General features: G+C 51.4%; 2 protein-coding genes and 1 long non-coding RNA gene across 6 annotated transcripts; 1 reads left to right on the forward strand and 2 right to left on the reverse strand.

Moving 5' to 3' along the window:
* Window positions 1-997: 997 nt before the first annotated feature.
* MRPS15 (mitochondrial ribosomal protein S15) lies at window positions 998-9,320 on the reverse strand. The gene is made up of 8 exons (XM_037499815.2): window positions 9,086-9,320; window positions 8,764-8,808; window positions 7,082-7,157; window positions 6,247-6,295; window positions 5,685-5,769; window positions 4,738-4,796; window positions 3,279-3,470; window positions 998-3,031 (listed from the first exon to the last, which is right to left on the reverse strand). The coding sequence occupies exons 1-8, from the start codon at window positions 9,219-9,221 to the stop codon at window positions 2,897-2,899; spliced, it is 777 nt and encodes a 258-aa protein (XP_037355712.1). The 5' UTR covers window positions 9,222-9,320; the 3' UTR covers window positions 998-2,896.
* LOC119236147 (uncharacterized) lies at window positions 4,367-16,654 on the forward strand. Of its 4 annotated transcripts, XR_008550393.1 has the most exons (5): window positions 4,367-4,715; window positions 11,424-11,499; window positions 12,595-12,677; window positions 15,926-15,953; window positions 16,543-16,654. It is a non-coding gene; the product is annotated as an uncharacterized LOC119236147 (long non-coding RNA). The 4 variants fall into 4 exon arrangements; XR_005122989.2 differs by lacking the exon at window positions 16,543-16,654 and having other exon boundaries at window positions 15,926-16,317; XR_005122988.2 differs by lacking the exons at window positions 4,367-4,715; window positions 16,543-16,654 and adding an exon at window positions 9,379-9,498 and having other exon boundaries at window positions 15,926-16,317.
* Window positions 11,952-24,273, reverse strand: CSF3R (colony stimulating factor 3 receptor). The gene is made up of 17 exons (XM_037499821.2): window positions 24,162-24,273; window positions 23,042-23,096; window positions 21,192-21,275; window positions 19,833-20,132; window positions 18,840-18,963; window positions 18,502-18,689; window positions 17,682-17,851; window positions 17,404-17,557; window positions 17,226-17,305; window positions 16,232-16,445; window positions 15,179-15,367; window positions 14,671-14,772; window positions 13,939-14,085; window positions 13,687-13,827; window positions 13,388-13,481; window positions 13,066-13,147; window positions 11,952-12,657 (listed from the first exon to the last, which is right to left on the reverse strand). The coding sequence occupies exons 3-17, from the start codon at window positions 21,253-21,255 to the stop codon at window positions 12,178-12,180; spliced, it is 2,529 nt and encodes an 842-aa protein (XP_037355718.1). The 5' UTR covers window positions 21,256-21,275; window positions 23,042-23,096; window positions 24,162-24,273; the 3' UTR covers window positions 11,952-12,177.
* Between the last annotated feature and the right edge of the window lie 305 nt (window positions 24,274-24,578).

Here is a 24,578-nt window from a genome sequence, read left to right on the forward strand (position 1 = left end):
TTACTTTCATGAGTAGCTGTGTCTGTGAACCTTTATTGCTAGAGCCCGCTGTTAGCTTTCCTTCCCGCTGTTCAGACTTGAAACCTGAGCCTCGGCTTCCAGCTCTCTCCCTGGGTCCGTTAGTCATTCAACATCAAACACCAAATTCTACATTTTCCTCCAAAATTTCACATGTATCCCTTTACTTTTTCTGTCTGCATTACTGTGTTCCTCCATATTACAGCTCTTTTCTCTCTCACACTGGCTGCTAGGCTCAATTTCAGAGGCACTACTGTCAGTGACATCCCTTGAGTGGTCCCTTGATTTTTAGATCCGTGGCAATCAAAGCTCTGTACTCCAATTTTTTCTACAGATAGCTTCACTATCCCCTACTCCCCATCTAGCTGAACTCACCTCACCAGTAAATCACCCTCATGGAGCATCACCTTCTCTCCCTCAACCACACCCAATGGGTGGGTGAGGGCTGACATACAAGCACAAGTCCTTGCCACACCTTCTCTAGTCCATTTCCTTCTTTCTCAGCCAGGGTTTTTTCAGAGTAGCCTGCATTCACATCACTGAATCCACAACCTGAATATCCTTCACATCCTCACTTCCCTCTTCACTGCAATGGGGATTCAGCTCTCTCCAACCCAGTGGAACTTTCACATGAAGACTTTTTGGTCCTTAACCAGCATCTCTGCATGCTGTCCTCCTTTTAACCGGTTAAAAGCTGGCAGCCAAGGTTTTGACTTGATTTTGCCTGGTTGTACTATTTTCGAAGGGAACAGACCTAGGATAGGAATGTAACAAGCAACTTAGCATCCCTTCCATCAGGCCTCCCAGCATTTACCTGCCTGGCTGCTAAAGGCATTTGAGTTTGCTGCAGTATAGATCCCTCCCATAGCTTCACAGACCATTTTATGCCCCTAGGTAGCATGGTATAGTAAACACAACTTGGGCTTTGGAGTCAAGACAGATATAGGTTTGAATCTTAGGCCTGTCTCTAACCAAATGTATGAATTCAGACAAGTTACCTAGCCACTGAGCCTCCAATTCTTCCATGGTAAAATAATTATGCCAATCTGTGTGTGTGTGTGTAAAGGTCGCTTTGATGGTTAGATTATATGCCTAAGGTGGCACCTGATGTACCTTCTTGCAGAGCCTCTCCACTAACATGTTCCTTTTCTTTTGCTCCATGAACCCCTTACATGTTGTCACTTGACCTTCCAGCATATTATCTTAGGAGCTGTGTCCATTCAGTCATGCCCCATGAAAGGTCTCCCTTGCTGTTCCTGGAGGTGACAGCTGAATAGTTCATCTTCATTTCTAACTTCTCTCACTTCTGAGTCTTCAGGTGCTGATCTGTCCTCTCCTCACCTTGCCCTCAGTCTTAGCCACTCCTCCTCAGGGCTCAGGTGATACCATCAGAAACATCTTTCCCTTCCTGATGGTGGTGCATTTCTCTTCTTTTACACTCCTTCCCTAGGTAATTTTACTCATAACCATGGCTTCCATCACCATCTGAACAGAATCCCCAAAGCTGTCTCTAGCTCAAGCCTCTTTACACTGTTTCAAATCTAAGTTTTCACCTCCTCTTTGGACATCAGTTTGATCCATCTTTCTTCCTCTTGGCTTGCCTCAAAGGCTCTCCTTGCTCAGGATGAAGCCAGGTCTTTTCTCTGTTGTCACGGACTGAATGTTTTCCCACAAATTCTTATGTTGAAGCCCAAACCCCCAATGTGGTGGCATTTGGAGTCTGGATCTTTGGGAGGTGATGAGAACCTGACTAGGGCATGAGGGGAGGCCCTCAGGATAGGTCCAGTGCCCTTGTGAGATCACCCCCTTTCAATGTGATGACAGTCAGAAAGTGATGCTGCAAGCCAGGAAGAAATAAAATTGACCAGCACCTTGATCTTGGATTTCTGTCCTCTAGAACTGTGAGAAAGTAAGTATCTGCTACTTAAGCCACCCAGTCCTTTAATTTTTTAGTGGCAGCCTGAACAGACAAACACACCCAGAAAGTGCTCTATCACCTCACGTCTGCTTACCTCTCTGACCTCATCCCTTCTTGCTCTCCAGTTTTAGACAGTCTTCCTTGGGCTCTTCAGACATGCCAAGCATGTTTAGGCTTAAAGGTTTTGGCACTTAATTTGGGTAGCTTTTTGGGGATAGGGGTGTCTATCACCTCCCAGAATTTATATGCAATGTTTTGTGTATGTGCAATAACTGGGGAACTTGTAGCTTTGCTCAGATTCCGAAGCTGAACACCAGTGCTCCTACTCAACAATATGTTGATCTGACCTCTCTCCATCCTATCACCCCTCCATGCTGCTGCTGCTTAACCATCTAGAACACAGATGTCTTGCTTTCCTTACTCCTCTGGTTTTAAACCTTAACTGTCCCCCACCACTCCTCAGGGGGCAATGCACGGTCTCCCCGGTCAGCATATCAACTCTGTCACAGCCCTGCTTCAGTTCATCTGCCAGGTTTATTTTTGATACTCACTGTTCTCTGAATACAGCCCACACCTATGGGCCTCTTTCCCTCTGTACTTGCAGTCCCTTCTGCTGGGAACGCCTCCCCTCCTCACCTCTGCCCAGTGAACTTCCACTCATGCTTTAGGGCCCAGTCTAGAAGGCAGCTCCTGCAGCTGGCCTCACCCAGCAGTCAGCCAGCCACACTGGGTGCTGTGCGCTCGGTCTCACCTCCACTGAAACACCACCTGGATGACAGGGATCTGTTGATGCGAGATGTGGGAATTGTGTTATGAGTGTGCCTTCTGATATGAGGGAGGGACTGGCTCAGACAACCTGGTGTCCCAGAGCTGAATGAAAGAACGAAAGAATTCCTCCTCCTCAGGCCACAAAGACCCAACTTCTATGATTCTTCAGGGCAGAAAAAACATTAACAGAATTTATTGGCTCTTATTGGTTGTCTCTGGCTCAGCTTCGGAAGGGCTGCTGGGGTGCCTCTGTTCTCGCTTCTGTGCTGCTGCTGCAGCTTTCAAGGCCCTTCTTTGCTTCTTCAGTTTTTGAGTCTCCTGGAAAACCTGGGGATGAAAGGAAACAGGAAAGGACTTTGTCATCTTATGTAAAATCTCAGATTTGGAGCTGGTGGGGTGGAAACTGCCTCCCTGATGATGACCCTAGCCTGTCTTCAAGGGTCGGTGGATCTGGGGCCATTCAAGACCCTGAGGCCAGATCCATGCCTCTATCAGAAAAGATGACCCTTTCCTTCTGCTCGCTCTGCCACAGTCCCAGGGTGGCACCGACCAAAGCAGCAATTCAGACTTGTACCTGAAGGCACAGAGCCTTCTTGGCCGCCGAGCGGCGGTGGGCCTTTCGGTTGTACAGAGGGGGAAAGGTGTACTCGATCCCTAGTTCCTTGCACGTCTTCTCAAAGACAGCATAGTTGGTGTTGCGGAGGTTTTTGAGCATCTTTTGCCTCTGGTCAAGGCTCATGAGTAGGTAGCGCTTGTGGGCTTTGTCCTGTAAGAGAGTGGGTATACTGTTAGCACTAGAGAGTAAGTGGCGTGCCATTTCCTAATGACAAAGGATGGTCATTTCATCCTGTCACTAAAACTTTCCAAGAATTATTAGTGCAGCTCTGAGGTAGGTATTACTACTGCTATTCCCATTTACAGATGGGAAAATAAAGATGCAAAGATGTATCTGATACATCAAAGGTCCTAGGAGGGTGCTGGGTGGGGAATTTGTGTGTGGTCTGGTCTGGAATGTGGGTCTACTGATCTGACCTAAAACTAATGCTATTTCTCTCACACCACTTGTTTAGTCTCTCCTCAGCTTAGCAAACTGTCAGCTGGGGTGGAGAGGAAGGCCTTGTATTCTTCCTGGAGACCCTCATCTGTGGCCAGCTGCTGCTTCGTGAAGGACCTCTGCAGTGGGGCTGGCAGGCCATTCCAAATGAACGAGTTAGATCTCCAGGTAGGTGCCACCAGCCCAAGGGAACACTGAGGTGCCAGCTATGGAGCTGCCCAGTCTATATTCACAATCTTGTATTTATTAAAAATCATCAACTGCCTAATAATTACAGCTGCTCTGTGCCCAACACTGTGCTGAGATAAGGCCTGATGGTCAGGAACATGAGTCCTGGAGCAAGATCACCTAATTCAAGTCCTAGCATTCACGCCCTCATGGTATGCCTGAATGGTGGCTGAATAACTTAGTTACTCCACGCCTAGCTTATCATGCTGTGAAATGGCATAGAAAAATGGTGGAAGGGTTAGATGACCTGCTGCATGTCAAGTATTTAGCAAGTATTATGTGCATGATAATGACTATTGTTATGTCATATGGTCCGTACAACCCTGTCAGCAGATACTATTATGACGCCCATTTTACAGAAAGGAAAACTGAAGCTTGTATATGTGAAAGAATTCCCTGACCTCACACAGCTAGTTAAATGGAAATGGCAGAGCTGGGATTTGAATTCAGGGAAATCTGAGCCCCTTCATACATTCAACAAATACTTGCTGAGCAGCCCCCATCAGCCAGACACTATGGGTACCCTTGTGTTGTCTCCACTGGTGATACTTGACACAGCCCTGTGAGACCCCCATTTCTTCACTGGAGACAAGAGGGAAATGTTTTCCCCACTGCAGCTGAGGAGCAGGCTGGCCGGGGTGTGGCCACCTGGCTTCCCACTGGACCCACTCTCCTGGACTTAGAGCCCTTCACCTCCAGGCCCTCTCCCCTGGCGGCTGGTGTTCAACTGTGAGTGATGCCTAAGGTTTACCTTTCGATGTTTCTGCATATGTTCTTCATAACTGTGGATCTTGACAGTCAAGGCAATAACTGAAACCACAAACCACAGAGGATGAGAACTGGGCACAGAGGAAGGAAGGGCCTAGGCCTGAGTTATGGTTCAAGAACTCAAGGAATAATAATAGACAATGCTCTTTACAGCACGTCACAACTTCCAAAGCACTCTTTGAGTTTTGAGAGCTCAAATGACCGGGTTATGTTTCCTTCACAAGACAAAGTCCAAGGAAGGGAAGTTCCTTAATCTTATAAAGGTTTCATTCCCAAACATAGTAAAACTACTGAATTCAGCAATTAGTCTAGGATGTATGCTCTAACGGTTAAAGGTTCTAGCCAATGCTGTGAGAGGTCCTAGCCAATGCTGTGAGATTCCACAGCAGTCAAGATGGATCTGTGCCACTCTCCTTCCAGCTGCCACCCATAGCTCAAATAAGTTTATCACTTATCTCCTAGAGTCCCAGAATACCCTTCCTTCAGGTGTCTTCTTGTTTGATTCCTGCCTGTGTGCAAAAATGGCAGCAAAGGCAAAAAGCAGGTGGCCCCAAGGAGAGGCTGGCGCTACAGCAGACCCTCCTCAAAAACACACTGAGTTCTGGGAGTGCTGTAGAGTGAGCCGTGGGAATCTGGGCCCTGACCACATGGTCCCTTCACACCACCTCAGCTGCAGAGTGGAGAAAGACAGACACGAGCTTTGGTTTCTGAGGAAGCCTGCCTGAACTCACACGGGAGGTGCGCGGTAGGACCTCCGGCATCACAGAGCTCAGGACACAGAGTGTGGTTCTTACTGCCCTTGGGCCTACCTGTCTCACCCTTTAAATGAGCGACATTTAATTCCTAGTGCACCTGAAGACAAGGGGCCTGGATCAAGTACCAGTTATCAACTCCCCTGTACCCCCACTCCCCAAGGGCTCCTTGACCAACTTCGAGCCTCCAGAGATCTGTTGTCCTCAGGGTTTGCCGTGATCTTGTTCATCAACTGCTCCTGCTTGATTTTTAGCTTCTCCTTCTGTTGAAAGTAGACAGAGAATTTGTGAGGTTTGCCACCCTTGAAGAACTAGCCCTCTTACCTCCGAGGTCATGGCTGTAGTCACAGCAACTAGGCCATGAAGCTCAGGGACTGACTTCATTCGCTCACCAGGCAAGGCCTTGAGCCAACCACAGAGCTATTCATATCTAGTGAGTCCAAGGCAGCTGCTGCTGACAGGAGAAATGGCTTGTGGGACAAATGTCCCCAAAGCCTTCTCATTCATTTAGGCTTCAATCTTTATTGAGCCTACTGTTTGTCAGGTGCTAGGGAGGTAATTGGGGGTAAGACTGTCTCTGCCCTTGAGATGCTCAATCTGGGGGTACTGGCAAATGGACATAGAATAACAGTGGGCAAGTGATGTGACTCTGGAAGCATGGGATGGGTGATGTCACCAGGGTAGGAGGGAGTCCCCAGAGGAAAGGGCTGAGGTAATCAGGTTTGGCACAGGCCACTCACCTTGTTGGCCATTTCCAAAGACAAGAGTCTTTTCACAACATCATCAACTCTGTGGAAAAACCATAGTAATGAGAGAAAAGAATAGGAGAAGGAAAAGGGCAAGAATTCTGTTTTCATTTTAGTTTGAAAAATAACAATGAAGATTTCTTTTACAATTAATGAGATGGGGAGCCATTTCCCAGGGACTAGGAATCAATGTGTATCTGATTTTCTGGGCTGCGAACAGGGAAAAAGGTGATAACCCTAGAAAACTGGGGCTGTCAGTCAAGTGTTACAGGCTCATCACAGGGAGGACAAAGGGAGACTTTCCATTTTCACTAGAATATGGGTTAACCTGTCTTGAGACACATCAATTCTATAATCACTGTTTCTTTTTCAAGTCACATTGCACAGTGGGAGGGATTACCCAGCTCCTGCGTAGGACGGGAGCTAAGTAGAGGAGCTTGACTTTTGTGCTGTTCATCCTGGATTCAAATCCCAGCTCAGCCTCCTTGGAAATGTCTGACATTGGCTAGCTTGTCAGTCTATACAACGTGACCACTATTTCTTCCCTCACAGATCTTTTGTGAGGATCAAGAGATGAGAGATTTTTACAAAGACCCATGATGCATGCATGTTCCCTCCTTGCTATCTAGTGGTCTAGGGTCTTTACCCAGAGTACAAAAAGAGCCTCATCTGTTTTGTGCCCAGTCACCCTGCCCATGTCTGGGCTTCTGTGGTTCTCTGCCCCATTCTATAATCAAGCTTGATTCTAGAATCACAGCCAGTCTTTCCCCTCTCCTTGCCAGTCCTCCCAGGGCCCTCTGCCTCCTCAAAGAGATTTCTTCCTGCTTACTTCTCAATTCCAGGGATGTTCTGGTACTCTTTGAGCAGTGTGGAAGGGGGTGGATCATCATCTCGGCTGGGTTGAACTGTTAAATATAAAGATGGAAAACACCCAGAGTCAGCTTTCACTGCCTGTCCTCCCAAACTTAGCTCTTCCCACCTGCTCCCTACTTTTTTTTTTTTAAAGATTTATTTTTATTAATTTATGCATACAAGAACTGGGGTGTAGGCTGGAAGTGTGTGTGTGTGGGGTGAGAGGATTCACCAGAGACAGAGTGGGGAGCAGAATAGGTGGATCTACTGAAATACACTGCTGAGGGTAGCAGAGGGTAAGACAGGAGAGGTCTGGTGCACCATGTGGGTCAGCTCCCTGGCTGGGGATCGAACTCAGGTAGCAGTGACTGGCGATAACTTTGATAGCACTGAGACTTTCACCCCTGCGCCTCCAGTGCTCCCTACCTTTGTCAGAGAGTGAATATCATTGGGTTCACTTTCTTCTCTGCCAACCTGCTTAGACACCTGCCTGGCTTGATAATTCATTCTGGGAGTATGGCCTTTCCCAAGACCCCATACTGTGCCTTGTCTCAAAACAGTAACTTAACAGCACCATTTGTCACACAGAGTTCATCCTAAATTTACCAGGTAAATAGTATGTATCAATAGATACATACTATATTTTTCCAAAGGAAAAATGTATCTATTGATATTGTATGTATGTATGTATCTATTGATATTGATATTATTTCTATAATATCAGAGCAGCATCTGACTGAGTTACTGTTTTGAGACAAGGCACAGTATGAGGTCTTGGGAAAGACCATCTACTCCCAGAAGTCACACACTTGTCTGACTTTGTAGTTATCAGATTCCTCACTAGGATGGATCCCTCTGGTGGATGGACTAAGTTTGACTACCTTTGGATCCCCCAGTCTGGTCCATGTTCCAGCATAGACTAGACACTCAATAAACACTTGCCAGCTGGCTGCATGAGTGAAATAAAGGCACTGAGAAGCCTGTTTGGTAAGCACGAGAGATGACAGGATATCCTTAGCCTTGATGTGTACATCCCTATGTTCTCTTGAAGGAGAGGGAGAGACATGAGGGAGATCAACTTGTTGTCTTCAGTCAGATGCTACTCAGATATTATAGAAATAATATCAATATCAATAGATACAAATACATGCTATAGTTTATGGTACACAGTTCTGAGGACACTTTTCATGTATAATCATTGAGTCATAATACTTATCCTCCCAAATACTTTCATACTCATTTCTGAATGAGACTCAAATAAGTAACTTGCCCAGTATCATTTACCCAGCAAGAGGGATCTTAACTAATGTATGGAATGCCTTGAAATGGGAAACCATGCCCTCCACCTGAGAAGGGCAGACACAGAGTGCTTTTATTATCTTTAGGTTTGGGGAGTGCCAGCAACCTGCTCTCTCTGGCGTGCTCATCTTCACTTCCAGACAGTGCAGAAGCTCCCACACCTACACTCCACCTCCCCATTCGCCGCCTATGCAGGTTTCAGGCCTCCAGCTTTGTGATTAGGTGGATGTGGGGGTCTTCTGCTCAGAACTTCTGGACCACCCCTTTGCTCATCTAGTGGCACTAATCAGCAACCTCTGTCCCCGTGGCCCCAAGATTTTCAAGCAGATTCTCCCCAAGTCCTAGCCCAAGAGCTCCTACCTTGTTTCTGGATGGCATATTCACGGGTGGCGTGGAACATAAGACCTACAGGGAAGAGAGAGGGCTGAGGCCCGCGGCTTCTTAAATAGTCCAGTCTCCATTCCTTCCTATAGTCCTTGCAATACCTTTCTTCCATGATCTTTGCCCCTCTGTGCCTAACCGCCTCACCATAGTTTCCGAACCGCCTTCCACTTCGCTTTAGTTCTCCACCTAACACCTTTTCTCTCTCACCCCGCTGCACTTCTCCCCCATTCTCGTCCCCTGGAATCCTCTCCCCGCTGAATCCCATTCCGTGCTCATAATGTTGGGTTTCTCAGCTCACCTCGAGGAGTTGAGGGTAGGCCCAGTCGGTCAGAGGGACTCCTAGCGCACCCTCCAGCCGGCAGCCCTAGGACTGGGGCGTGGGCCCGTGCAGGGGTCCGAATAGAACTCAGTGCCCTCCAGGCGGCTCTCAGCATGGTTACTTCTAACACCCGCAGGGCCCGCGCCCTCGGCGCCGTCGCCTTGGCGGTACGGACTGGGTTACACGGGCGCCGCCATGTTGTCTCAGGCTCGACCAATCGAGTATCGTTGCGAGGCCGGAGCAGATGAGGCCCGAGAGAATGGATTAGAAGGCTGGCCTCGGTGATGACGCTTAGATCGAGTGGAGAGGTCTAATTAGCGGTTGAGGCAGATTGAGGAGCTCGGAGGTTGCCGCACCTTGTCATTGCTGTGTGGTGCTGTATTCATTCTAAGGTGCGGCTTTTTCTTAGGCATGTATCGTGCCCTTAATTCCACTCTACTTCTTAGTCTCTGGCTCTGGTTATTTGGGGGGCTTCTGGATGTTCCATAGCCTTCTACCCCTGATCCAGTATTTCCACCCCACTCCTCCCACAAAGTCCAAGACAGGGGCCCTGTGAGAACTACTGGATCTCAGCCACCTCTCTGGCAGCCGTGTGGCCTGGTGATTAATGTCCTTGATTCTGGAATGAATCAGCCGTGGGCTGGTACCATAGCTCACCCATTAATTTACTCATTGTGTAATTCTGTGGACCAGTCACAACCTTTCTGGGTCACAGTGCCTTCATCCCTCAAATGGGGATGGTAATAGCAGCATCTATCTTTATCTTTTAGCGTGTTAGAGGATTATCTGAGGCAGTTATGTGCAGTACAACTGCTGAATAGTGAACATTGGTTCAACAAATATTAGCTGTCATATTATTTGTGAAACGAGTTTAAGGACAAGTACAAATTAAACGTAGGAAAAATCAATTTTAATTCTCCCTTCCCTACAATATGGAAAAGTCTCCTCCCCCTCATTTTTTTTTAAAGATTTATTTATTTTTATGCATACAAGAGCTGGGGTACTGGCCAGAGATGTGAGGGGTGACAGGATCCACCAGAGACAGAGTGGGGAACAGAACAGGAGGAATGACTGAAATACACTGCTGAGGGGAGCAACGGGTGAGTCAGGAGAGGTCTGCTTTGCCACGTGGGTTTCTCCCTGGCCCACCGGGGATCGAACTTGTGCTGCAGAGGATGCAGATTGCTTCATAGTTCAGGGCTTACTCCCCTGCACCACCAGGAAGGTCCACCCCCTCATATTTTTCAGAGCATTTACTTCAGGGTACTTGAACTGTCCTTTGGAGATAAATGTAAATCTTTTAAAAAGCTAAATGCCCTTCTGGCTGGTTTTATGAGAAGGAATGTTTTTTCCTAGGACCTGAAAATCATGTCTTTGCGATGTCATCATTTAGGACTGCTGTACCCTGATCTCTCAGTTTCTGTGGGAGAGTAGTAGCTTAACTTGAACTCTAAGTTGCAACCTACCTCCTCATAAAGATAGGAGAAATTTATTTTTCCTTTAGATAAATGCAACTCACAAACAGAGGTGTCTACCCTATTTACCAGGTAAATTTAGGATGAACTCTGTGACAAATGGTGCTATCAGGTTACTGTTTTGAGAAAATGTATGCAAAAGTTGTAGCCACATGGTTATATGAAAGGATAACATTTCTTTCTGTCTTTGTAAGCTCTTTAGCAGATTGTCTGTGATTTATATCACATCTGGCTTGACACTCACTCAATAATAATACTTCTTCCTCTTCTTACCTTGTGGGGAGGTTTTCTAGGTTGGCAGATTTTTAAAATATTGTATCATTTTTTAAATTGAGGTAACATTCACTTACAACACTGAAAATGATTTAGGAGTATAGATTCACATCTCTTCAGATATATGTTACAATGCCACCTTCACCACCCAAAGATCCATAGTACTCCACTCTAGTCCACTGGGCTCCCTCTCCACTGTTGCTCTTTATCCCTTCCCTCCCTCTCTGGTAGCTTCAGTTCTACCGGCAGATTTCTAGGGCTTGTTGTTGTCTTTTCTTTTGCTTTGTTTTTTTTTATATTCCACATATGAGCGAAGCCATCTGGTATTTGTCTTTCTCCTGACTTATGTCACTTAGCACAATCACCTTTGGTTCTATCGATATTGTCACAAATGGCAGTATTTCATCCTTTTTTACAGCTGAGCAGTATTCCATTGTCTATATATACCACAGGGCTCAGTCTTTTCTGAGGTCTATCCCCCATGGCCCACATGTCCCGTGGCACTCTGTGACTCGCTCCAGGTAATCTTGGCCACTATGTCCTAGTAACCAGTTTTCAAATTTCCACAGATTGGGAGTTCTTTGAGGGTGGACTGAGCTGAGTCATTTTTGAATCCCAGCTGCCAGTGCAGGGCCTCGATGCTAGGTGAGTGAATGAATGGATCGAGGAAAAACTAAGCAACCTGACAATTCTGAAATGTATCCCCTGAGTGCTAGGGCCCTAACATAAAAGAACAGAGACTCAGGCACATTCCAGTTTTTCAAAACAAAACAAATACATAAATCAGATTAAGAGACTGAAATTTCAAGAAATAATCATAAAAGACCAGTGCATAGGACTGGACGAAATGTTCTCTGACCTTTTTTTTTTTTTTAAAGATTTATTTATTTATGCATACAAGAGCTGGAGTACAGGCCAGAGATGCAGGGGGTGAGAGGATTCACTAGAGACAGAGTGGGGAACAGAACAGGCAGACTGACTGAAATACACTGCTGAGGGGAGCAGCGGGCGAGTTAGGAGAGGTCTGCTTTGCCATGTGGGTTTCTCCCTGGCCCATCGGGGATTGAACTTGTGCTGCAGAGGCTGTGGATTGCTTCATAGTGCGGTGTTTAACCCATTATACCACCAGGGAGGCCCCTGTTCTCTGACCTTTAAAGTGGGATGCCCAGCTCATGGAGATTGGGGTGATAGGGTAGGGATACTGGGACCAGGGATTGAGGAGACTGAGAGTCTTTATGCCTATTCTGGGGCTGGGTGGTTTTTATAGTGGTGGGCATGCCTACTCTTTCCTTTCAAGAGGTAGGCCTAGGTGGAAGGGAAGCTCTAAAAGCCCTCCAGCCCCTCCACTCCATGTACCTGGAGCCCCTGCAAGAGGGGGAAGTCCAGCAGTGGTCCAAAGACACAGTCGTCTTCCTGGTTTGGGACTAGGGGCTCTGGGGTGCCTAAGGGACTGGTGTGGAACCAGAGGTTCTCGTAAGACTTGGGGCTGGGAGTGAGGCCCCCTAAGAGAGGCTGAGTGGAGTCGCAGCGGAGGTAATGCCCTGGCCCTGGGCCAGTGGGACTGCCCAGCACCTGCCCATATAGGACATGGTCACTGGTACCAGATTCAGGCTGAGGCTGGGTACAAGGTGCTCTTGGGTCCCCTTGGAGCACATAGGCTTGGGCCAGGGTGGGGAGGCCACAGGTCTCTGAGCTGTCATTGGATTCCCAGGGCCCTGGCTTCTTCTCTTCCTCTTTCAGCACTGTGATCTTGGTGATGGGTTGCATGCCAGGGTCCTGAAGGCTGGGCAGCTGGAAAATCTCCTATACATAAGGATGTTGGGGTAAGGGCATGATTCATTTCAGATGTCTACCCCAACCTCTGGCCCTTCCTGAGCTTTGGCAATTGTGGGGACATTCTGACTGCTCTCTGTTGGAACTCAGAGGGTTGCACTTACAAAGCACCTCGTGTGTTCCTGATGCATTCTATGTGCTGTTCACTTGGCTCGGTGATTCTCCTTAATGATTATGTGTGGGATTAGTTTGGTTTCATAGTAAGATGACTGTGGCTCTGAAATGGATAGAACTCAGGTCTGCTGTGCTCCAAGGAGGGGATCTTGCTAAGAAGTGCTGGGAAGGCCTGCATCCTCGCCCTCAGAAGGGTACCCTCCACTTGGAGCCTGGGCCAACACCCCTAGCTCCACACCCCCCCCCTTCCTGCAGGGTTCTTACCTCTGACATGATGGTGGGCACCCAGGACCCCAGGCTGCTGTGGGCTGGGTCAGGGACAGTTGGCCAGAGGGGATTCTTCCTGCTAAAGAAGGAGGCAGGTAAAGACTGGGTCAGGTGTGCCCTGACATCTTTCCATCCTTTCCCCTACCCACTCTGGTAGCTGAAGGGATAACTCTTTAGTGCAGAGAGGAGAAAGTGGGAGCCCTGACTCCCAGACATGGACCCTGAAGCCTGGGAAGGCTGGGGGAGATTTAGACTGACCCACGTAGCCCTGCAGTTCCTGGTGGGCAGGGTAGCTGGGTGTCATTTTGAAATGACTCACGTGGGTCTGCAGTAGAGCCAGGCTGCCACGCAAAGGCAGAAGAACAAGAGCAGGAGGCTGGAGAGGCCCAGGAAGATGTGCAGTTCAGACTCATCTGGGGTGAGGGAAAGGCCACAAGAGGTTAGAGTGCATGCGAGGAAGCCCGGTCTCCTCCCTCAGATGGGGACCCCAGGACAGGACTGGGTCTTCTCCCTCAGACTAGGGGACGGAGACAAGGCCTGTCTACTCTCAAAACAGAGCTCCTTTAGGTGAAGCACCCTCCCAACAGCCGTGTCCTAACAGCTCCCTTCCCCCTTTACCGAAGGTGGAGGTCATCAGCGTGAGGCTTGTACTGTTGATGGCCCAAGCCTGGCTGGTGGCCATGAGGTGGACGTGGTACAAGCTTCTCGGCTCCAGGCCACAGAGGACATAGTTATGGGAGGAGGCGTTCAGGACAGTGGCTGGAGTAGAGAGAATGATCAGCCTGGGCCCTGATGCTGAGGTTCCCTCTGAGGCTGCTGAGCAACCCATCCTGGGCCCTCTGGGCCGTGGGGTGCCGAGGATAGACTCACAGAAGGACTGGTTCTGAGCGTTGGTCCAGAAGATGGTGTAGTGGGTAAGGGGCCTCCTCCCCAGCTCAGCAGCCTGGGGCACCCACTCCAGCCAAGCGCAGGTCTTACCAATGTGCTTCAGATGCAGCTCCGGGGCGTGGGAGGGGGCTGTCGGAAGAGAGACGGGCTGGCCCAGAGCAGGGCCAGATGGAGGGCCCAGATGGACTTCTTGTGAGCCCCAGACTCAAGAACCCAGACATGCTGCAGGGCAAATGGGAAAAGAGAGCCCAAGGGGACACCTTTCCAAGCCTAGCTTTCCCTTGATTCCATCTGCTAGTATGTGGCTGAGTCAGGATTCAAATCTGGTTCTCTGTGGAACCTCAGCTCCACTACCTGACTTCTGCCTGGCCTGATTTTGTCTCACTCCCGATTTCATTGCTGCCATTCTCTTTCTAAATTATGCCAGGCCCTCTGCCTAATTTCTATCACCGGGACAGGGCAGTTGATCCATTTTTACTGGACTTACCCCCTGAATTCTGCCAAACTCAATGTCCATTTTCTGTCTTCCCACCACCTGACTTCTGTCCAACTGCAGGGTTCAGTGTAAGCCAGGGGTAGCTTAGGATTGGGAGAGACCCCCATCTGGGCTAGGGGGTGGGGAGGCAGAAAATGCTCCCTCATATTCCTGATTGTTAGGGCCTAGGCGGCCTTGAGAGAGAGAAGACTCTGAGAAAGAGCCTGGTGCAGACAAACCCATCTCCTGGGAGTAGGCGTAGGTGTGCTGGGAGGGTCCCCTGGAGTCCGGGTACAGGGGCGTCACAGTGATCTCGTAGAGCTGAAAGGGCCTGATGTTCTCTAGAGATAAAGGGGGGCAGGTGCTCTGGTTAGGGGCTGATCTCTGCTCACGAACAGGAGCTCACCTTGGCCCCCTACTCAAGGATGGCCTGGTCCCCTGCTGTAGGGCTCGCCTCTGCCATCCCTTCTTCTGATCATTTGGGGAGGGTGGGGGGTGGGGGTAAAGGAGGAAAAGTAGAAGAGGGTGCTAGAGAGGTGGCAGGCTCCAGGCTGTAGAGAAGATCTGGCTGGACCATGGGAAGAACTTCTGATTCTGAGGATGAGGTGAGACCAGTGAAGGATCAAGAAGGATTGAGGAGTCTGCTTCTCTTGGGTGTTCAGGCTGCCCCTTGCCTACTGGCAGCCAAGCACTGCCTCCCCCTCTCCCCAGGCCTGCCCCCTTGCCCAGCTCCCAGGTCTGTCTCACCCTGCAGCAGGGTTCCTACGATGCTCCTGTTATGCTCCATCCTCCAGATCTTACTGCTGTCACTGGGGCTGGGGGGACCTGGTCCCCACTCGATCACATAGCCCTGAGGCTGAGGACTGGGGGGCTCCCAGCCCACCCAGAGGCTGTGAGCATCTCGGGCCATGGTGTGGAGTTTGGCCACGGGTGGGCCTGCAGACAGAGTGGGAAATGATGGAATGAAGGTGAAAAGAAGGTGGGTCCTGGGTTCACATCCTGGCTTTGCGATTTAAGAGTGGGGTGACCGTGGATAAGTCAACATCTGGACCTGGTAAAGTGGTAATGGGGATAAAATTTCCTGCCTCATAGGGCCTTGGTGCAGATTAAATGAACTGATGCACAGAGCAAGTCTAGCTTAATGCCTAAGACTGGGTCCAGCTGGGTCCCAAGAAGAGCTGACCCTGTAGCTCCTGGTATGTGCCAGGTCTAGTCCTTGGTATATGTTTACTCGCTGCTTCTACCAAGTCTCATGACAGAGGTACCACCATGCTCTGTTGTTTCAATCAGGACACCAAGACACAGAGAGGTTAAGTAACTTGTGGCTAGTAAGTGGAATATTGGCTATTGTTATAGCTGATAACTTCACCTGTGAGGATCTGGGTGGGGTGGGGGTTGGGGGTTGATGGCTGCCCCCTATGAATGAGCAGTTAACTCAGGGACCATGTTCTAGCTAGGAAAACTTAAGGCTTTCTCTCCCATCTTCCTCTGCAGGATGGAGAGAGAGAGAGAGAGAGAGAAGGTAGACACCACCACCAATTTAACCTGCTTGGGTCAATGATGATAATACTCCCATGTATTGAGCAGTTAATTTGTGCCAGTCACAGGCCTTAAGTCATGTAATCTTCACAGCGACCCTCTGAAGTAGGCTCTGTGGGTGCCCCACTTGCTAGAAGAATAAAGAGGCCAGAGAAGTTAAGTTGCCCAGCTCACACTATTATCAACTGGTGGGACTACATTTAAACCCAGGCAATCTGGCCTGTGAATTTACATGCTCAGCCTCCTGCCAGCCTGCTTTACCTCTGCTCTCCAAGAAGGCCACCAGGGTGGGCTGGGAGGTCCCGCCTGTGTTATAGGCCACAAGCACCACCTCCTGGACTTCTGAAGGCAAGTGGAAGGTGCAGTTTAGCTCCGTGGTGTTGCAGAGGGGTGGGGCTGCCCCAGCCTGGTCTTTGGCTCTCCAGGAGACCAGGTACCCTTGGATCTGCTTGCTGTCTTCCTCCAGGGGCACTGGCTGGGAAGGCATAGGAAGAAAATGGGGGATGGGAGGAGGCACAGCTTATTGTGAGTAGGGGGAGAACTTCTAGACGGGTGGTATGGATAGATCACAGGTATTGAGCCTCCCAGGCTGGGAGCCATACCCCCTCCCTCCCTCCTCTTGGAGGGAGCCCTACTGGTGTGCGCAGCAGGCACTTAGCTATTTCTGCCTCTGCTATAGGTGAGCCCAGCTTTGTTTTTTTTTTTTTTTTTTTACAGGTATTGAGCCTCCCAGGCTGGGAGCCATACCCGCTCCCTCCAAGAGGGAGCCCTACTGGTGTGCGCAGCAGGCACTTAGATATTTCTGCCTCTGCTGTAGGTGAGCCCAGCTTTGTTTTTTTTTTTTTTTTTTTTTTTTTAAAAGATTTATTTATACAAGCACTGGGTACAGTCAGAAGCACAGGAGGGTGAGAGAATTCACCAGAGCCCGAGCGGGGAGCAGAACAGGCAGCAGACTGATGAAGTACACTGCTGAGGGGAGCAGCGGTCAGCAGGAGAGGTCTGCACGCCATGCGGGACCCTCCTCCGGTGGCCGGGGAGCAGCCGGGGATCAAACCGGCGCTGCAGAGGCTGTGGGCAGCTTTGCAACCCAGCGCTCAACCGCTGCGCCACCGGGGAGCTCATGCAAAGTGCATACAAATCCCATACTAATGCAGCCAAGCCTCCCAGACCTGCCAGGGTCCTGGGCCACAACATGCAGGGGCCTGTCGGGTTGGAGAGGGTCTCAGGGGTTGGAGGATGGCCTTGGGGGAGTCACCTTCCAGAACAGCTGCACATTCACTGTCTTGGGGTCCAGCTGCCTCTGCCTCCACCAGGTGTCCAGTCTGACCATGGGGGCTACGGATGGAGCAAGAGGAGGGAGTGGCAGTCAGGGAGGGCCCTGGTGGCTGGGCTGGATCTTGGTGGCTGCTTCCAGCCCTTCACCCCCCACTTGCCCTGTTGTGCAGTTGTCAGCTCCAGGCTGGGGCTCCAGTCGCTCCAGTCGCCAGGCAGGGGCCAGCGGATGCAGCGCATCTGCAGGGTGTAGGCTGTGTATGGGAGGAGCCCGCAGAGCTCATGCTGGAAGGTCCTGGCGGGCAGGGGGCTCACCTGGTGGGGGAGGTGGGAAAGGTGTGGCTCTGAGCCTGGAGCCCTGTGCCTTTCGGGGATACCTTGACTTACCCTCCCCTCAGCCATCCCTGCCCAAGGTTAGTGAGCTTAGCCTGTGCCTCACCAGGGCCCAGCTGGCTTCCCCAAGCTGGGGCTGGTGGCGCAGCTCACACTTCTGGTCAATGTACATGCTTGGTTTCCATGACTCCCAGCGCAGCTTCAGGCAACCTGGCTGGGGTGGGGTCACCTCAGGACTGGGGTCCAGGCCCCACAGTGTGGGGGGTTCCAGTTTCACTGCAAGAAGAGGCATTGTCAGACCCTTTCTCTGCCTCATTGATAGGGTTCTGTCTTAGCTCCCTTTTGTCCCCCTTTGTGGCTCCACTTCCTTCCTGGGTCTCCATCCGTGGGCTGTCTCTGTCTCTCTTCGCCTCTGTGTCATCATGTTTCTGCAGGTCTGTCTGTGTGATGTCTGTTTTCCCTAGGTCTCCAGTATACACTCTTGCCCCGGGGCCTCTGCACTGATTGTCCTTACTGCCTGGAAGACTTTTCCTCCAGAGATCTGGTGACTTCTTCTCTCATTTCCTCCAAGAATTTTTTCATGTCACCTTTTTGGGGGGGCCTTTATTGTGCCCTTTTCCCACTTTAATTACCCAATCACATGACATTCTATTGTCTTTTGCCCACCAGAATGCAACATGGCAGAGTCCAGGTTTATGGTATTTTGTTCACTGCTGTACTCCCAGCACCTGGAATAGTGCCTCATCTACAATGGCTGCTTCAAATTTGCTGGAAGATGAAAGACTGTCTCCTTGGCTGTGTCTCTCCCCTGTCTCTGTGGGTCTCCAGCTGCATCCCAACTTGTCTCTGTCTCTAGTTCTGCCTAGGTCTCCGTGTGTTTCCCCCTCTGCACCCCTCTGGTCCTCCCCTACACCCAGGTCACCTACCGACATCACTGGGGATAAGGCACAACTGTGGGGACTTGCTGGTTCCCAGCGCGTTCTTTGCCTGCACCCAGATGACCATCTTCTGGTAGAGCTGCAGGTGTTTCCGTGGGATGGAGCAGTGGTCCTGCCCCTCCTCAGGCACGCAGTCCGGGATGGAGTCCTCCTGGGTCTGGCAGTTGCTCCGGCTCCTGCCAATAGGCCAGGCTGTCAGCTGAGGAAGGAAGTGAGGTTCCTTGTGCCCACCCATCTTTACCTCTAGGGCCCCTGAACCCACTGTCCTGCCCCTGCCTTGCCCCAGGACTCAAGGAAACAGGGCTGGTGGAGCGACCCCTACTCACCTGAAGCTCTTTAAGGTGAAGTTGGTGGACAGGTGGGTGTTGGGTCCTGGCTCCCACTGGCAGGTAAGGCTGTTAATTGTGAGGTTCATGAGGCAGGACAGGTTGTAGGGTGCGGCAGGGGGGTCTGCATACAGAAGGGGAGCATGAGGGCTTTGGGTAGGACCAGCCAGAATTCCCCTACTGGGGCCAGCTGGCTTTGCTTCCTCACTCTGGGTTGTTCCCTCTGGAGTCACCTTGTCTGTGCTCCGGGCTCTGTGCAGGGTGACCCTGGGTGGGGGGCAGCCTTGGGGAAACCAAGTTTCAGGCACGTACAGGACAAGCATCACAGAGCTTCCACCCCCTTGGCTGCGCCTCCTTCGACTGTGCTGTGTCAGGGTTGCTGATTCTGTCATTCATTATCTGTGTGGCCTTGAAGCCACCTAACTGCTTTGTGCCTCAGTCTCCTCACCCACAAAATGGGGTAGCGGTAATATTCTTGTCCCTCAGGTCCTTGTGAAAACTGAACGGCTCACTGTACCTGCACTGCTCACAGGTACATAGTACGTGCTATGTAAGTGTCAGCGCTGCTGCTGGTGATTCTTAAACCAGAGCCTTGGTGTGTCTTTGTTTTTTCTTATGTATCGACTTGGCCCTTTTCAGTTTGAGCGGAAGTGGGGGACTGGGCTTGGGAGAAACCAAGGGGAGGAACAAGCTGCGCTGGTAGGGACTGCTCTCCCTGGAGAAGCCTCTGATGGCCAGGGAGCTGGGCTGACTTGGCAGCCTCATGGAATCAGGCTTCTGAGCTACACTGCCTCGTGTCAGTCTTGCTCCAGCCTTGTTAGTTTGTGACCTTCAGCAAGTTGCCCTCTCTGAGCCTCAGTTTCCTCACCTGCAAAATGGGGCTTAGTAGCACCAACCACCGGTAGGGAAGATTATCATGCCGGTGATGCGTTAATTGAGCAAAATAACAACTTCCGTTGGTTACTGGGGGACACAGTGAGCACAGAGACTTACAACCTGCCTGCAGCTCAGCCTGGTCCAAGATCTGTAGGCTGTTGTTGCCCCATCTCAGGTAGCAGGAGAGAAGGGCCCGGGAGTGGTTGAGGTGGGGCAAGGTGATGTTGGATTCTTTGGTCCCATCTGGCAGAGAGCGCTGGTGCCCACCGGGTTGAAGCTCTGTCCCTAATTTCCATACAATCTGTGGCTCTGGGCCCACTTCGATGCAGTTGTGGCTGATGATGCAGGAGGCTGTGATGGGGTCCCCCAGGCAGATGACGGGGGCTGATAGGGTGATGCGCCCACATTCCTCCAGGCCTGGGGTGGAAGAGAACATGCCCTGAGCGATCCCTCTGGCTGAGGGCCCTGAATGTTCCCAAAGCTCTCCTTATCCTTCATAATTCTAGAGCCATGTGGTTATTCGCTGGTCTGTCTCCCCAGCAAGGCCATAGGTTTTGTGAGGCTGGAGACATTGGCTCTTTTGCTCATTACTGTATTTCCAGTGCCTTGCGGCACAAAGCAGGCCCTGGGCGGGTAGCTACCCAATAACTAACTGCACGAGGGAGCCCTGCACCTCGGCCTTCTTCCTCCCGAGGTGTCCTTTGGCCCATTTTGCTGATGGGCATGCTGAGGCCCTAAGGGGGGAACACAGGTCACAGAACACATTCACGACTCAACATGGATGTGGAGACTCCGCGTTTCATACCGGAAGGGACCTGGCAAAACTCTTTACTTTCAAGCTTCACCTGGTGCTGCATCCTCTTCAGCAGGCCAGACTTGCTCTATACTGTGTGCGGTGTCTCTAGCTAAGGCTGGTTTCTCCTTTTTAAAAGGCTAAAGACTAACAAAGCAAAAACCAAATAAGAGCTTGCAACAGGGACTGCTTGTGGCCTGGAAAGCTGAAATATCACCATTAAAGTAAGCCAACAATCCTGGCTCCTGCTGGCATACCCCCCAGAGATGGGAGGCTCTCCCCCTCTCAAGATAGAGTTTCCATAACCGGAGTGGATGAAACCTATCTTCTGCGGGTTCTACCCCGATCCTTTCACTGCCCAAGAAGGCTGCATGGGCCCTGGGACTTCCTTCTGACAGCCTGGCAGTGATTTGCAGAGAAGCCCTAGCTCCTTCCCTGTCCCGGGCCTTTTCCATGTTGATCATCCTAGGTCTTCTTGTCATTCCTCATAGGTGGCACTTTGCCTGCAGAGGTCTGTGAGTGGGATTCTGACCACCCACCTACTGTGGCCCGGACTTGATTCCCTTGGGATTCTTGGGAACCCCAGGGGCAGATTGCCAATGCAGGGAAATGATTCCCTCCTCCACCCCTGATCTCTCTCCCTGTACCTCCCCTTTCCCCACGTCACCCTGCCCCCCACTTACTTCTGGGGAGCAGTAGGATGATGAGGGCAGCTCTCGTCAGGCTCCAGGTCCCCAGCCCTGCCATAGTGCCAAGTTGGTGCTCACCTGGAGGCAGTGGCGGGTGGTTAAGGTCATGGGATTTGGCATCAGGGATGAGCTAAATCCACGCTCTGACCCAGTATGGCTTTGGTCAGGTTATTTAACCTTTCTGAGCCTCAGTTTCTTTGAAAAATGGAGGTAACAACAGTCTTCGCAGCTGCTGCTTTGGGAAGAAGACTTGAGATGATGCAAGTCAAGAACTTCACACAGTGCCTGGCACGTAGGAAGTGCCTCCGAGGGGGCACCTACTGTTACTGTTAGACCCACCTTCCAGGGGACAAAACAGGGGAAGGAACAGCGCGGAACAGCATTCGCCCCCCTTCCCTCTGTCCTCCTCCCAGAAAGCAGAGCCAGAAATTAGGGCTTGCTTGCAGGTAGCTCATCTTGGGAAGATCCCAAGAACAGAGTGAGGGAGTGGGGAAGATGAAACAGGCCTGGAGGGAGGACCAAGGCAAGCGTGCCTCATTGACGGTCACCTCTGTGGACACCTGGGACTCGATCCTGATAGACCCTTCCAAGGAACCATGTAGACCAAGCCTCACAATGGCCCACCCAAGGGATAATTTATCCCCTGACTGGAAGAGAGGACAGGAGCATTTGTCCTCTGACTCCTCTCCCTTATGGGTCAAGGGTTGTCCTGTAGGGCATTAACTCCCTGGATGTCCAGGTCACACATGCACGAGGACGAGCAGATTCTCTGGTGAGCCCTGCTGGATGGGGCAGAAATGCTCCCTGGTAGAAAGAGTCGGCTCCACAGAACGGCTGAGGCGAGGGGTGTCAGCTGCACCTGAGGAAACTGGCTGCCACGGCGATGGTGCAGGGAAAGGGGGGGCTGAGAAGATGCCAGATGGGGCACACAGAGGGTCTAATACCACTCTGCTCCCCATGGGTCTTGGGACCAGATACCTGATCCTCCAGCAGTAATTGCAGGTCAGTGGAAATCACTGAGCCTGCACGTATGTGCATGGACACTGCGTGTAGGTGGTGTCCAGCTGACCCCCTGCACTCAGAGGGAGAAAGCCACTCTCTCCCTGCCTGGAGGTTGAACAAGAACTTCCCAGATACCCAAGGCTGTTCCTGCTTAGATGAGCCTTCCCCAAAGCCCCAGTATCCATATTTATGGCTGTATCAGGGTGCCAGGTGACAGCCAATCTAAAGTCACTTTTTTTTTTTTTGTGAATCAGAAAAGAAGCAGCATCCAAGCATCTCCTGGACAGATGCCACCCCACATTAGGACCTGGCAACTGGAGAACAGCCTGGATTCCAGCCTCTACCTGCCTCTCAACCAGGCAGCTTTGTGCAGTGAGAAACCTGTGCAACTGTTCAGAGCACCCTGCTCTGCTAATCAGTGGCTGGCACGTTTCCTATTACAGCATACTAGTCTGATTATCTCTTATGCATATTGTTGGGGAAGATTAAGCCTCTTAGGCCCAGATTTTGGGACACTGGTTCCCCTCCCTGTACCTTTTTGATCATTCCCAGTCCTGCTGCCTTAGCAAGAGTGCCCAGCCTGTGCCCAACAAAGTACAACTTGATCCCGCTCCACTGGCTCCTGTCCAGAGTAGGGAACCAAACTGAATCCCAAGAGGCCCCAGGCCTTCTCCCTCTGGGTTGTATGTTTGGCATCCGTTCCAGGGCCCCTGTGGCAGCCCTGGGTGACTGAGCTCTGCTTGTCCCCTTCCCTGGAGCCTGACAGCATGGCCTCCCTCTCTGAGGGCCACTGTGCAGAGAGGCTTGGGGCCCAGACCACCTGGCCCAGCTCTACCACTTACCAGCTTGGTGACCTGGGACAAATCACTTCACTTTTGGGAGCCTCAGTTTCTCCATCTGTGAAAGAGGAATAACAATGGGGCTCACTCCTCAGATGGAGGGTGAAATGACATCACCATCAGAGCACTCCACTGAGGGCGCCTGCAGACGCTCAGCCCCTCAGCGATCCTCAAGTGCCCAAGCAGGGCAGTGCCTCATGGAATCCTGTGTGGCCTACACCCCCTCCCTGACACAGGCGGTGGGGTGGGCCCAGCTCCGGGGACTGCCTCCTGGTTTCCATCTCAGTCAGGCTGCAATTGCTTCACTTCTGGGGCCTTACTGCTAGTCCCGTGGCCCCCCAGTCTCTTCAGCCTTCTCCACTCTGCTCTCCTGACTGAATCCAAGCACATGCTGCTGCCCTTCAGTCACTACCGTCACCCCCCAGCACACTCCCCTTCTGTCCTCCCCCTCCCTTCTCCCAGAGGGCGTGCACACCCTCTTTCCCCTACTCTCTGCGCTGGTCAGAGGGAGAAGGGGGCTGTAGAGGACCTCAGGGAGCTGTCCACCCAGATGTGGTTCAGAGAAGGAGAGACAGGCAGGGGGGAGTAAGAATGTGGCCTGCCATGCAGACACACAACCGGAGAGCCGTTCCCTGAGGAGGAGCCATGAAGAGACCGAGGAAACAGGGCGAAAGAGCCTGAGAGACAGAGGCCAGCATGGAAAGGGGGTTGGGAGCCCAGGGGGTACTGACACCCCAGGGGCAAGGATTGAAGAGACAAAGGGACCCCAGAGAGACAGACTCTGAGACGGAAAGTCAGAGGAAGGCAAGCCAGAGAGGGGCTGGGACGGAGACGGGAGACACAGGTTCTGAGAGGCAGAGATGAGGAGAGCGATCGTGATCATGCCTTCCCTCAGCCCAGCTCAGTGCCTCAGATATTTGTCTGTGAATTCTCTGATGCATCCCCCACCAAAAACCAACCAAACAAAAAAATCTGTGTCCAGGGCTCCTGATTCCAGAGCCAAATCCTGACAGCAGGAGCCTTGGTCCCAGGCTGAGTCCCCTTGGCAGAGCTGGGAGGACCTGGGACTCCAGGGTCCCATCAACACCCAAACTCAGCTCCTTCCTGGGGATCCCCTACTTACGCTGGAGGCCACCGGCCAGGCACCTGCCTGGCCTCCCCGTCTCTGCTCTCCTCTTGGAGGAAGGTTCCTGAAAACAGCCGCAGCAGGCTTCTCTCCCCAGCCTGTCGTTAATGGCTCGCCTCCGACCCGGGACTGCGGATTGCAACACCTGCCCAGCCTCCCCACCCCTGCGCTGTAGTTGCTGCTGCGCAGGCAGCCCCTTCCTCCCAGGAAGGAGCCTGGAGGGAAGCCGGTGAGGCTGGCAGCCTTCCTGCCTTGGGGGTCTTAAAGGGGTTGGGGGATGTGGCAACGATGTCCCCCTCCTCTGCCTCCGGATTTCCTGACCTCAAAGCTTTGAGGCTGAGCAGGGCCCAGGCTCCAGTACGACTGGGTGCCATTCCCAGTCTCCCCCGCCCCCTAGCCCTGGGGGAGCATCCC

This window comes from Talpa occidentalis, unplaced genomic scaffold (assembly GCF_014898055.3).
Source record: "Talpa occidentalis isolate TD23 unplaced genomic scaffold, MPIMG_talOcc4v2.1 talOcc4.9, whole genome shotgun sequence".
NCBI lineage: Eukaryota > Metazoa > Chordata > Mammalia > Eulipotyphla > Talpidae > Talpa > Talpa occidentalis.

What these genes read in the sequence shown, in the direction of transcription:
- MRPS15 (XM_037499815.2), bottom strand. Translation starts at nt 9,221, where the DNA reads ATGCTGAGAGCCGCCTGGAGGGCACTGAGTTCTATTCGGACCCCTGCA. An exon ending in ATATGCCATCCAGAAACAAG is followed by an intron (nt 7,158 to 8,763) that starts GTAGGAGCTCTT and finishes TATATTTAACAG; the next exon opens with TTCAACCCAGCCGAGATGAT. An exon ending in CAGATCTCTGGAGGCTCGAA is followed by an intron (nt 4,797 to 5,684) that starts GTTGGTCAAGGA and finishes TTGTGGTTTCAG; the next exon opens with TTATTGCCTTGACTGTCAAG.
- CSF3R (XM_037499821.2), bottom strand. Translation starts at nt 21,255, where the DNA reads ATGGCAGGGCTGGGGACCTGGAGCCTGACGAGAGCTGCCCTCATCATC. An exon ending in ATGTGCAGCTGTTCTGGAAG is followed by an intron (nt 16,446 to 17,225) that starts GTGACTCCCCCA and finishes ATGCCTTCCCAG; the next exon opens with CCAGTGCCCCTGGAGGAAGA. An exon ending in TGCCCACCATCATGTCAGAG is followed by an intron (nt 12,658 to 13,065) that starts GTAAGAACCCTG and finishes CCTTATGTATAG; the next exon opens with GAGATTTTCCAGCTGCCCAG.